Raw genomic sequence first — 13,337 nt, 5'->3', positions numbered from 1 at the left:
TTATCATTATTTTTATAATAGCATATCCAGTGATTACCAAGATGATCAGATGTATCCAGATTAACTATTCCACAGTCAGTATATTTTCATTTGTACGGTAGTTAATGAAGCATAAATACACCATGAAAGTGTTTAAGCTGTTTACGTTTTGAATGCTTAACAAGCTTTTGTATGCCAGAATTACTTAAGGCATTAGGATATGTATCAATTACTTTTTGGAAATTGTTTTGTTGGATGTCCTTTCTTCAGTGCTAAATTGTGTCTGTGGCATTCTTCTAATTTGGCATCAACGTTTTTCTTCACCATTATTGGTATTGCAATACTAGCTGCTCCACCAGCTTGTGAACCAATAGTTGATAGGTATGGTAATGCTACCAAAAATAATAGAGGAATATCGCCTTTATCTTTTGTTAGTCCTGAACCTTCTTTCTTTTTTGTAAGATCTCAAGTATTTTTTCGCAACAGGAATGTATAGTGTTATGAGGAAATTGCCAGAGATTTTTGATCTGTCTACCTTTTTTGTGTGTCAGTTAAAAGTTATCAATACCATGTAACTGACGATTATTGATTTCGTTTTCAATTGCTTTCAATATAATCAATGTTGAAATTACTCATTTGTATAGTTTAAAAATTTTATAAGATTTAATATTTTTATAAATCGCAAGTATTTTCATGAACACCCATACCTGATTGTTGTTTTCCACTCATTATTCCTCTAATTGTTGTTGCTGTTAATTTTTCGCCAAGTGATGCATCTTAAGCATACTCTCTCTCGTTTGTAGCTTAGTAAAGTTCTTTATCGGCTTCATCTAGTGCATTGATAACTTTATCACCACATGCTAGTCTTTCTTGTGGTTTAATACAAGGTTTGCAGTAGAAAAACATTGTTAGATGTATCTCTGGCAATGGTAAATGATTCAAAGTGCAATTGACAAACCCTTTTCCATATTCCTTATTTTACCAAAATGCATGTGGTAAATTGCCTCTGATTAAACATGGAATTCCCTGTGGATTACTGACAGTAAAAACGTTAAATTTATTTGTTGATATTTGGATTATTCAAGCTTTTCCATTCTAATAATTTTTATTTCTAGATAATCCACCAAATTACTGGAGTACGTTATTCATGTAAATGTACACAACTGGTTTTGCTGTATTTTTTTAAATTAAACCTTCACCTATTTTCTCATCTCCACTTGACTTTAAATGTGCAACTCATTTTGGCAAATAGACATCAGCAATATTTTTTTAATTTCATGTTTTTACTTGACTATTTTATTTGGATTCTTTTCAGAATATAATGCACCTGAGTGGTACAAAAATCTGCATATTTTATAAATCAACAGCATCAGATTTTGTTTTCATATCTTCCATAGTAATCCTTCTTTAGTTAAAATAAGCATCAGTCCATTCGTACTCTCATGTGTCCTATTACCAACTGTTAATACACTACTGGTCATTAAAATTGCTACACCAAGAAGAAATGCAAATAATAAACGAGTATTCACTGGACAAATATATTGTACTAGAACTGACATGTGATTACATTTTCACCCAATTTGGGTACAAAGATCCTGAGAAATCAGTATCCAGAACAACCAACTCTTGGCATAAAAACGGCCTTGATACGCCTGGGCAGTGAGTCAGAGCTTGGATGGCATGTACAGGTACAGCTGTCCATACAGCTTCAACACAACACCACAGTTCATCGAGAGTAGTGACTGGCGTATTGTGACAAGCCAGCTGCTCGGCCACCATTGACCAGACATTTTCAATTGGTGAGAGATCTGGAGATAGTGCTGGCCAGGGCAGCAGTCGAACATTTCCTTTATCCAGAAAACCCCGTACAGGACCTGCAACATGCGGTCGTGTGTTATCCAACTGAAATGTAGGGTTTCGCAGGGATCGAATGAAGGGTCATAACACATCTGAAATGTAACGTCCACTGTTCAAAGTGCTGTCAATGTGAACAAGAGGTGACCGAGACATTTAACCAATGGTACCCCATACCATCACGCCTTGTGATATGACAGTATGGCGATGACGAATACACGCTTCCAATGTGCGTTCACCGCGATATCACAAAACATGGATGATATCATCATGATGCTGTAAACAGAACCTGCATTCATCCGAAAAAATAACGTTTTGCCATTCGTGCACCCAGGTTTGTCGTTGAGTACACCATCGCAGGCGCACCTGTCTGTGATGCAGCGTCAAAGGTAACTGCAACTCTGAGCTGATAGTCCATGCTGTTGCAAATGTCGTCCAACTGTTCGTGCAGATGGTTGTTGTCTTGCAAACGTCACCATCTGCTGACTCAGGGATGGAGACGTGGCTGCACGATCCATACAGGTAAGATGCCTGTCATCTCGATTGCTAGTGATACGAGGCTGTTGGGATCCAGCACGGCGTTCCGCATTGCCCTCCTGAACTCACTGATTCCATATCCTGCTAACAGTTATTGGATCTCGACCAATGTGAGCAGCAATGTCGCGATACGATAAACCGTAATTGCAATATGCTACTTTATGAAAGTCGGAAACGTGATGGAACGCATTTCTCCTCCTTACATGAGGTTTCACCAGGCAACGCCGGTCAACTTCTGTTTGTGTATGAGAAATCGGTTTGCAACTTTCCTCATGTCAGCATGTTGTAGGTGTCGTCACCGGTTGCCAACCTCATTTGCATATCATAGAATCTTCTTCCTGTTGGTTAAATATCGTGTCTGTTGCATGTCATCTTCGTGGTGTAGCAATTTTAATGGCCAGTAGTGTATATCTCCATCACGTGTTACCGGTAATTTACCAACAAATTTAAATGTACCAAAGGGTCTTCATCCAAAAACTTTATCTTCACTATGTTTGATATATTCTGGTGTTCTTTTACTTATAAATATTCTTCCAATATTACCATCCTCTTTTTTTAATAGCCCTGTGACTTCTCTATCTTTATCCTCTTCTTCATATGTTCTCAATACATCTTGTATTTGGTGATTCACTTAGAGTATAGCGATACTGCAGACTTTCATATTGTTTGATTGGTGGTATATTGTGACATTCATCAAAATAGAAGTGGTGTTGATGAGTAACCATCTGTTTTATTCAATAGCTTTGAAAATTATATCTCCTCCTTGCTATTTGTGTTAATGACAGGTTGATCATCTTTGTTACTTGTTTGATACTCTGTTCTAGGTTGTTTCTTCCATTTTTAAATTATTCTTTTAACTATGCCTTTATCACTCTTTTTTGTCCACCTTTTTTTAACAACCACTGTGTCATATTTTGCAAACATTTATTAAAGATAAAAAACATTAGTAAAAGTAATTTTAGTTGGTTAAGAAATTTGTTATCTTTTGTCTGTAGTTTCCTTCTTTAGGGGTTGTAGTCATATCTGTTGTAAAAAAATCGAATCTGTCCTCATTCCAACATTTACTACATTTCTCTCTAAAATTGTCAAATTTTGAACCGTCACCAAAAAAGTCATGATAGATGTGACTTAAATTTGTGTCTTCCTGTCTAAAAATGTTTAAAATATTTAGATTACCCCTTAGTAATTGTTTTGGTATTTTTGAATATGTCTGAGGTAAATAAAAATAGTCTATTTCCGTATGTCTGCCTCTGGTAAAATATTCTCTAAATACATCTTGATTTCCAAGAATGAAATTGTCAAATATAAAAACTGATTTTCTTCAAACTTATCTACTAGTATAATTTCATCACTATTTCCAATAGAAGTAGCTGTTTTGTTATTTTTAACTTACATTTTTTGCATCTTTTTATATCTTTGACTATTTTCGTCGATCTACATCGTTTCAATAAATATCCAATGACTGGTTTATTCCAGTTCAACCATGTTGGAGCAAAAATATAATTCTCAATCATTAATTTTGCATTTCCACAACCACTTTGTTCTATTATTGCACATCAAACAGAAATCGTATCTTAGGATACCAATGTGTTTTCATTTAATTAAATATGTTATTAATATTAAATGAGTCCCTTATTTCAGCTGAGTGGTACATCAGGTGTTCTCAAAACAAGATCGACTGTTCCGATATGGGATACTTATAGCAATGTTGCACTAGTCGGTTTTTATACATTTGTACCTCCAAATATTACACAAAAAGGAAAATGAATTATATTGTGATGGAGAAACAACAGAAATTTCGGTAGGTCAACAGTGTTTAAAAAGTTTAAAAAATTTTTTCGTGCACAAAAGCCAAATTTTTACAGCAAAGTAGATGAAATTTTAAATAGAACAACATTAAAATATATATGGATATAAGAGGCTGTATTATAAGTATGCTTGGATTTAGTGGTGAATCAATTGAAGTTAATAAAAAGCTGTTGCTAATGGCATGTCTAACTTTATTCCACTGAAATTAATAGAAGCTTAATTTAACTTATGAAATGTCTTTAAAGCATGCTGATCATTTTCATCAAGAAGCTAATCTTACTGCTTTATACAAGCCTAATGCTGAAGTTGGTGTACCGCTAATTCATGAAACGCATTATCATGTATACATTACAATTTTTGGTCCTATTCAGGATTTAGAGATAACTGTAACTGATAAAAATAATCATTTGATTGATTTCAGTGGTGCTACTGTAACAGCTGTTCCACAAATGGTTTAATAAATTTTTATCTTTAATAAATACTGAACAAAATAGAGAGCTATCAGATTTACTCATTTCCTGTTAATGAAAAGATTTAAAATAACCTAAATCTGCCAACAACACCATAGAGATCAATATAAGTATTGGAAGTGGTTGCATTCATTCTACTCATACTCAGCTATACATGAGGATTAGTATTTTTTGAGCAGATTGTTGAGATTATCCTCATATCTTGTAAAATTCAATAAAAATCGCTTGACAACTGTGTGGCAAAGCTGTTCGAGGTTATCACCTCAAATCTAGAATGGAACATCCTTTCATTTCCTTTTGTGTCCTTAAGTGATTCACTCTGTCTCTAGCCATTGAGTTAACTATAGCAAAGCTGAGTACTCAAGTATTTTAACGTAATTCAGTAATTATATCAATGTAAGTCCCTTCAAAGTTATTGAAAATTGCCCAACTATGTTATAAGTGTGTCTAAGAGAATGAATGCTGTAACTACTCAAAAACAACAATGAAGCTGTGTACTGCATTCAGTGACAAAATTCTGAATGATACACTTATGTATGTAGTCATGTACGGCAAGAAAAATTTAACATTCTGATACTTAGCATATAATTTTAAGTGAGACTTTCTAATCTTACTAAATCTTTAATTTATATAAATGGAGGTTCTACTGAAGATGCTCAATAATGCATCTAATTTGTTTAAAAAGATTAGTATGAAATAAATAATTTATATTACGTTGCTGGCTATGAAGATTTAAAAACAAGACATGGTGAAAAATTTGTGTGGAGTTTGATACTAAATTTAAAATTATTTTGACATATTGATACCTGGAATTAATTAGTGGTTGGGATTGTAAATTTTTTGAAGATGGAAATATTAAACACAGATATAAGGGAACGAAGAAACTTAGTAATAACGATATCAAATTTCACTATGTTTAGTTTTTAATTCAATTTTTCCAGTTTTTTCTTTCAGTTTGTGGGTGCTTTAGAAGACATTAACGAAATGTCTCCCAGTGTCCTCAATGTACTCACTTAGTAGTTACACCCTTACATGAAAGGTAAATGCAGCAAGACAAGTATTGCAGATAATACTGTGTGTATATCTTAAGATAGCTTAACACCCCATGTGTAAATATCCCAACTATGTTCACCCAACATTTGAGAATATGATCACTCAGTCACTTGCAACATACCTTACACATATTCTCAAATCTTATCTAACCTTCTTCTTGTTCACATGTTTCTCAAATCTAAGGTGTAAAGTAATCAGAAGATTGTAGCCGATTTATACATGAAAATTCGATTACTAAAAGGAATTTACTGGTTTTTTGTAAGTGAACGGATTTCGATGGCGTGATTCTTATGGTTGTGTTCACAAAGCCAGGCAGCCTTCTTTTGGTGAAGTCACTGTGCGTGCACGATTTACAATTAAACAATTCTTGACACTTTCACGGATAGAACAGAGTACACAGACAGCATTATCACTTCCTGAATGAAATAATCCTCACTGACTTGAAAATACTTTTATTCAAAGTGATGACCAGTTTCGTGTCAACTGAAGCCACATCGTCAGGTGATAGATTCCTATTTATCAACTCGGACCAGAAAGGTAACTGCCTTAGAGCCATTCTCCTTAATTCACATTAAGTTATTAGCACATATCACTTTAAAAGCTGTAGTCCATTGTTAAAACAACATGCTCGGCATTGTCCCATTCCCGATTGGACAACATCCGTTCTCTTCTAAACAGACCTCATTATGCCTGCTTACTTTAACTGTTATTACAAAACTAGCTATATGTAGCGATTTCCTACGACCAAAATCAGATTGAGAAAGAGAATTCTGATGAAAAAATACTGTGCCTGTCATGGTGGTGGCGATATAAGTTTTTGAGTTCTGTAGAAGATAAGCTGAACTCCACTGAGAAAATTTCAGAGATTGTTCAGGGGCATTATCTAATAGAGTACAATGGATGTGTAGTCTCTGTTGGCTTATTAGAGAGTAGTTACATTTTGTTTGATTTTCGACCCCTCTGTGCCCTCCTCGGCCCACTACATTTACGTTTATATCACACAGCAAATAAGGTAAGTACTATGTGCATTATTTGAAAACAAACTTTTTCCATTCACTCATGATATCTGTTTTTGACGAAAGGAATGCTCACATTACTCTGCCTTGAAACTTGTACTCAGAAATACCTGGGATTTCCCATTCAGGCAGTGATAGTTGTACCTTAACAGTGATACACAACAGAATTGGTAACTGCAGCTATGAAGGGTTGGTCTGTATGTATGACATATATGGATTCGCTGAAAGCAGTTGAAGAGTGCTGTGATGAGCTTCTCCACCAACTATGGGAAATGCCAACTCTGCATTCACCAACAATATACTTAGCACTGGAAACAGCTACAGACTGACCTGCTGTGTCACTTCACAATGCTGATGTACATCATTGTTCAGGTGCCTTGCAATTCTAATGCTGGCATTTCTGTACCTACATTTCATTAGGAATTTGTTGTAGACAATAATGACTCATTCAGAAGAAACTGTAATCGTGCAGTGAAGACTAGAGGAAAAGACTATTTGCACTTGAATAATACCTTCTTCGCAGTATACAGAAAGACGGGCGCTGTTCAGCATATTTCGTTTTCACTAGGCTTTCAGCAGAGTTATAATTTCTATCAAACCTAAGTTAACAGGTTTCCTTTTGACACACTCCTCCTATTGTATGCAGGAGTTCCTCACTTTAGTTCCGAAATTTTCTACGTAATTTCTGTTTTTTATTCATGTTATGTCACAAATTTTTCGTGTTTTATTAATTCTTTAATTCCTTTGTTTGCAAATTTTCTAATCAGCATTCTGTAAACTACGTACTGATTCGTTCCATAACCAAGTAGGTCTAGCTCGCACAGTCCGACGGATCCTGATAAATAAATTAATATTCGTAGTAGTACTCTCACACTTGAGATTTATATCACTTTCTTGTTTTTCTTTTGTACATTTTGGTGATCTTGTATTACAGGTTTGTCACCATTCTGATGGTATTATCACAGAATCAAAGTTAACTAGTAGTAGGAAGCATAGTAAATCATATGTATGTTATTGCTTTGTAACAAGCCCCTGGAGAGTGTGGGTCCTTTAAAAGAAGACACACACAAAATTAGGCAGAGTAACCTCCAAACTTTTGGCGACAGATTTGGGATTCACCTTGTATGTAGTAATAACTGGCCACTGTAAGGAAAAACAAGATCAGAGGCAGGCAAGAGACAGCGTGACTCACATGGGCAGGAGCCACAGGTTGGGGTGACGCCAGATGGGACCCTCTGGCTGCGGCTGCGGCTCTGGCTGCGGCGGTGGCGGCAGGTGTGGCTGCAGCTGTACCGGTGGTGGCCCACAACTGACGAAAATATAGTAGCCGTCCCTGCCACATATGAGGCTCTGCATCAGCTCAGCGAGGCCTGCGGGCCGTGGCTTAGAGTGCAGCAGTTGCACCAGCCAGCTGCACTCTGACACCCGCACGCACGGCGACTCGCACAACCCTGGGAGCATGGGCCACACTGTAGCACCACATGCCACTTTGGATATCTTAATAATATACATATCACTCCTATATCCACTCCATGTTTGGCTACAGAATTGTTTTTGGGGGTTTCATATACATAAAATGAACACTGTTTCAAACTACAGGAAAAGGTCATTATAATAATATCTAAAAGTAGTAACCATGCTCCCCATAAGGACCTGTTTAGACAGCTGTTATTTCTGACAGTAGCATAGGAGCACATATGGTATTGTTACATGAAGAAACATCCAGTGCCAATGATCAAGATGCAAGAGCCAGACTGAACTGAAATTTACCAAGATTCTTTATTTTCTTTTTCCTGGTCTTTGTGCCTTATCTGAATGGGCTCGGCATGTTAATTTTTGGATCTACTTCTGTATCTACGTGACTACTCTGCAATTCACTGTTAAACGTCTGGCAGTGCCCTCATCAAACCTCCTCCATGATATTTCTCTACCACTCCACTCTTGAACAGCAAGTGGAATAAATGAACACTAGAAACCTTCCCACGCAAGCTTTGATTTCACTTATTTTGTTACTGATGATCATTTCTCCTTATGCAGGTGCTTGCCAATAAACATTTACACATTGAAAGGAGAAAGTTGGTGGATGATGTTTCGAGATAACTCATTGCAAAAAGAAATGCCTTTGTTTCAATGAATGCCACCCCAACTCATGTATCATATCCATGGCACTATCTCGCCTACTTCACAGTAGTACAAAATCGACTAACCTTCTTTGAACTCGTTCAATATCCTCTGTCAGTCGTATCAGATATGGATACCACACCGAACACCAATATTGCAGAAGAGTACAGACAAGTACACTGTAGCCAATCTCTTTAGCAGACACGAGTAAGTAGGCAGTGACAGTTCCGTTGCAATCTACAATGCTGTAATATTTATACCTTCTTCTATGACATGATGCGCTGTTGTCAGATTTCCCCCAATCTCCCTCTTTTACACATAGGTCAATTGCCCTACATATAAAATGGCGGGAAATTCAGAAGCTTTTGGAAAATTCAAAATTTGGTGAGAAATTCAAAATATCTCAGTTGTGCTACAAGGATTTCCCAACTCCTATAATATCACATCTACATCTACACGATAATCCGCAAGGCACCTAATGGTGTGTGGCGGAGGGTACTTATCGTACCTCTAACTGAGCCCTCCAATCCTGTTCCACTCGCGAATAAAGCGTGGGAACGACGATTGTCGGTAAGCCTCTGTATTGGCTCTAATTTCTCGAATTTTCTGCTTGTGGTCACTACAAAAGACGTATGTGGTGGGAAAAAATATCTTCTCCGACCTTTCCCGAAAACTGCTTTCTCGAAATGTCAATAGCAGATCTCTGTGATTCACAACGTCTCGCTTCCAACGTCTGACAATGGAATTTGTTGAGCATTTCTGTAACGCTCTTGCGCCTGCTAAATGATCCTGTAACGAAACGAGCCGCACTTCATTGGGTTTTCCCTCACTCTCTCTGTCTCTCTCTCTCTCTCTCTCTCTTTCTCTCTCTCTCTCCTTCTATCAGTCAGTCCGACGTGGTAGGGAGTCCATATAAATGAAAAATACCCAAGTATCGGTCGAACAAGCGCCTTGTAAGCCACTTCCTTCTTGGATGAGTTACATTTCCTTAAGATTCTTCCTATGAATCTGAGTCTGTCATCTGCTTTCCCCACTACTTGTTTAATGTGGTCATCCCACTTAAGATCGTTCTGGATAGTTACTTACAGTCATTTTACGATAGATACTGTTCCCAGCGGTTTGTCATCAACAGTGTAGCTGTACAGTAGTGGATCTGTGTTTCTATGTATGTGCAATGTGTTACAGTTATTTAAGTTCAGGGTGAACTGCCAGAGCCTGCACGATTCATCAGTTCTCTAGAGGGCATTGTACAAATGTTACTATCTTCTGTCGTTGCTATTTTGTTATAGACAACTACGTCACCTACAAACAGCCTTAAAGAGCATCCAACACTTTCTATTACATCATTTATATACTTTAGCAGCATCAGACGAGTGACATTTCCTTCAGATAGTCCGGAAATTACCTTTACATCTGTCGATTTTGTTCCGCTAAGGGCGACGTGTAGAGATCTACATGGCAGGAAGTCTTGAACCCAGTCGTAAATCTGCTCCGATACTCGACAAGCTCCTATTTTTGTCAGTAAATGGAAGTGCCGGACGCTGTCGAATGTCTTCCTGAAATCAAGGAACATGGCGGCAATCTGAGCGCCAATGTCGACGGCGCTGTGGATCTCATGGAGCAACAGAGCGAGCTGAGCTACGTAGGGTCTCTGTTTCCGGAATCCATACCGATTTTTATAGAGGAGAGTTTCATTCTCCAGAAACGTCAATTCTTGAGCATAAAACACGTTCCATAATTTAATTATGCAACGGATTGACGTCAACGACATAGGTCTATAATTGTCTAACTGTGTGTATCTGTCCTACGGCCCCTCTTAAAAACAGGAATGACCTGCGTTTCCTTTCAGCCACTAGGTCCACTTCGTTGCTCAATCGATCTACGATAAATTACTGCTAGAAGGGGAACAAATTCTTTTGCATAATCTTTGTAGAATCTTAGAGGCATCTCATCTGGTCCTGACGCTTTCCACTACTAAGTGACTGTAATTGTTTTTCTGTTTACACTGTGGTAGTAGGCCTGTTGCTCTCAGCACAGATTTTTGCGACATTAAATAATAAAAATTGGGGCATTGGCCTGCTAGCGCAAATTCAAAAACATCCAAAAAGCCAATCTGGGACACTGGCCCAACCTACGCACCCGTCGGTCGATGGCAGGCAGATGCGATCAGTGCTCAACCATACCAAGGCATGAGCACCTTCTCTCACTCAACCTTGCGTGGCCCCACCCACTGCTGGTGACAGCTGGGGATTCAGGGACACTGCACACATTCCAGCAATTCAGCTGTCTAACGCGAACAGCAGAATGGTAGTTCTGATACCTGCCACTAGTACACTGCTTATGAGAACTCTGTAGTCGCAACTTGCGTGACGTAAGATGAAATGTTAGTGAAATCTGAAAACGCACAAACACCAGTACTACAGCCCACACTGAAAAACGGCGAATAATTAAGAATTCAGGTCAGTTGAAAATTGTCTATAATTTTCGTATACGTTCTGCAAGGAAATTAAAAACAAATATAAAAGTTAAGGTGCACAGTCATCATCTTGGGGTGGGGGGGGGGGGGGGGGATCACACTTGTGCAGTGACACAGCAGTTCAGATACTGTGTTTGTAAAACCGTGCGGCTACCAACCGCGGCAATATCATTTGCTAACAAGGTTGGATACATGCGGAATAGTAATTGCCGCATTGAATCATCAAGTAAATTTTATGCTTAAATCAACGAATATTGTATCAACTAAATATGCACCTAAGGAAGTGAATTTCTCGTCATACCTGATCCATACCGTTATACTTCGTCTGGGCTGTAAACAGCTTTTAGTTTCATTCATTGCGTACTGTAGTGTGTCATCTTAGCATTTGCCACTGTCAGTTATACTTGGAAAAAAATGTGCTATCATCAATATGCATCTCACTAACCAACGCACTGAAATCGAAAATCTCGACAGATATATATATGTGCAAAGCAGCAGCTTTTGACGTTTTAACTTAACTGTATGCTGCTGATATTGTACTAATATCATAAACAGTACGCAACACAGCACTGGCTCATCCCGAACTGTGTCACAGTTACTTCCAAGCATATTATTAGAGAAATATATGCATTACACCCTGAGGCAAATTTAGCACGATTCCTCCCTTGTACTTAGTGTCATTACATAGGACGACTGATTCTATAATCAGACGAATTTCTAGGAAAGAACTATACCTATGGTTTCTGACCGATGAGCCGAGACAACTAGAAAGTAAACCACTGAAAATATTCATAAGGTAACTGACGATCACAAGACGAATGTATCTCAGATACACGGAAAATCTGAACCATTCATTTGCTGATTAATGACAAAATAGTAACCATGAATATTTCAGAGCTGAACTTATTAGGAAGACGAAACATGGATACATCATCACGCTAAAAACTCCAAGTAAAACTCAAAACAGAAGAAGCTCGGAGAGAATACTCCTATGAAGACGAGACTGTTTATCTGTTGCTATGGTGATGACCACAGAATTTTGAGATCTGTGGATAAGTGGGCATGTTTCAAATTAAAAATTCAAAAGTTTGGGATTCAATATTTATTGAGTCCTGAAATTGTTGTCCCACTTATCGCTTCTTTAACTTTTCGCAATGACACGTGTACGTGGGAAAATGCTGAATATATTGCGCATACATAGGAAAAGAAGTCCACTACTGTACAGCTACACTATTGATGACAAACAGTTGGAGACAGCGTAACCATCCAGAGGGACCTTTAGTGGAATGACCACATAAAACAGATAGTGGCAAAAGCAAACACAAGACTCAGATTCATCGTAAATGTAACTCACCTACGAAGGAAGCTGCTTCTAAGGCGCTTGATCGCCCCATTCTTGAGTATTGTTCGTCTGTCTGGCACCCCTATCAGGTAGGACTGATAGAGGAGATAGAGAAGGTCCAACGAAGAGCGGAGCGTTTTGTCACAGGATCCTTTAGCTGGCGAGAGAGCATTACAGAGATGCTAAACAAACTCCACAGGCAGACGTTACAAGAGAGACGTTGTGCATCACGGAGACATTTACTACTGAAATTTCGAGACAGCACTTTTCAGTAGGAGTCAGACAACATATTACTCCCCCCCCGTCCCCCCCCCCCCCCCCCCCCCACTCCTCCCCATATACATCTCATGTATTGACAATGAGGACAAAATGCGAGAAATTAGAGCCAGTACATAGGCTTACCGACAATCATTCTTCCCACGCACTATACGCGAGTGGAACAGGGTTGGAGAGATCAGATAGTGGTACGGAAAGTACCCTTCGCCATACACCATTAGGTGGCTTGCGGAGTATGATGTAGATGTAGATGTAGATGTAGAATTAGATGTCGCCAGACCATCATCCTTTGGCTGCTGGGCTAATTTAATTTTTTTTAAGTTTTTGTTACAACGCGGTAGTTGCGTGCTCGGAGCGGAATGATGCGGTCTTCCGACTTCCGTTTCAGCTGCGGCAGGCGCGCA

General features: G+C 38.3%; 1 protein-coding gene across 1 annotated transcript in view; it reads right to left on the bottom strand.

The window, feature by feature from the left end:
• LOC126472327 (CLIP domain-containing serine protease HP8-like) overlaps positions 1-13,337 on the bottom strand; it is a 62,351-nt gene that overhangs the window by 30,731 nt on the left and 18,283 nt on the right. Inside the window, exon 2 of the mRNA XM_050099928.1 lies at positions 7,911-8,169. Coding sequence (XP_049955885.1) covers positions 7,911-8,169 — 259 coding nt within the window. The remainder of the gene's footprint in view (positions 1-7,910; positions 8,170-13,337) is intronic.

The sequence above is a fragment of the Schistocerca serialis genome, chromosome 1 (genome assembly GCF_023864345.2).
Source record: "Schistocerca serialis cubense isolate TAMUIC-IGC-003099 chromosome 1, iqSchSeri2.2, whole genome shotgun sequence".
Lineage (NCBI taxonomy): Eukaryota > Metazoa > Arthropoda > Insecta > Orthoptera > Acrididae > Schistocerca > Schistocerca serialis.
Note: the sequence above shows the minus strand (reverse complement) of the source record. Positions and strands in the feature narration are given on the sequence as shown.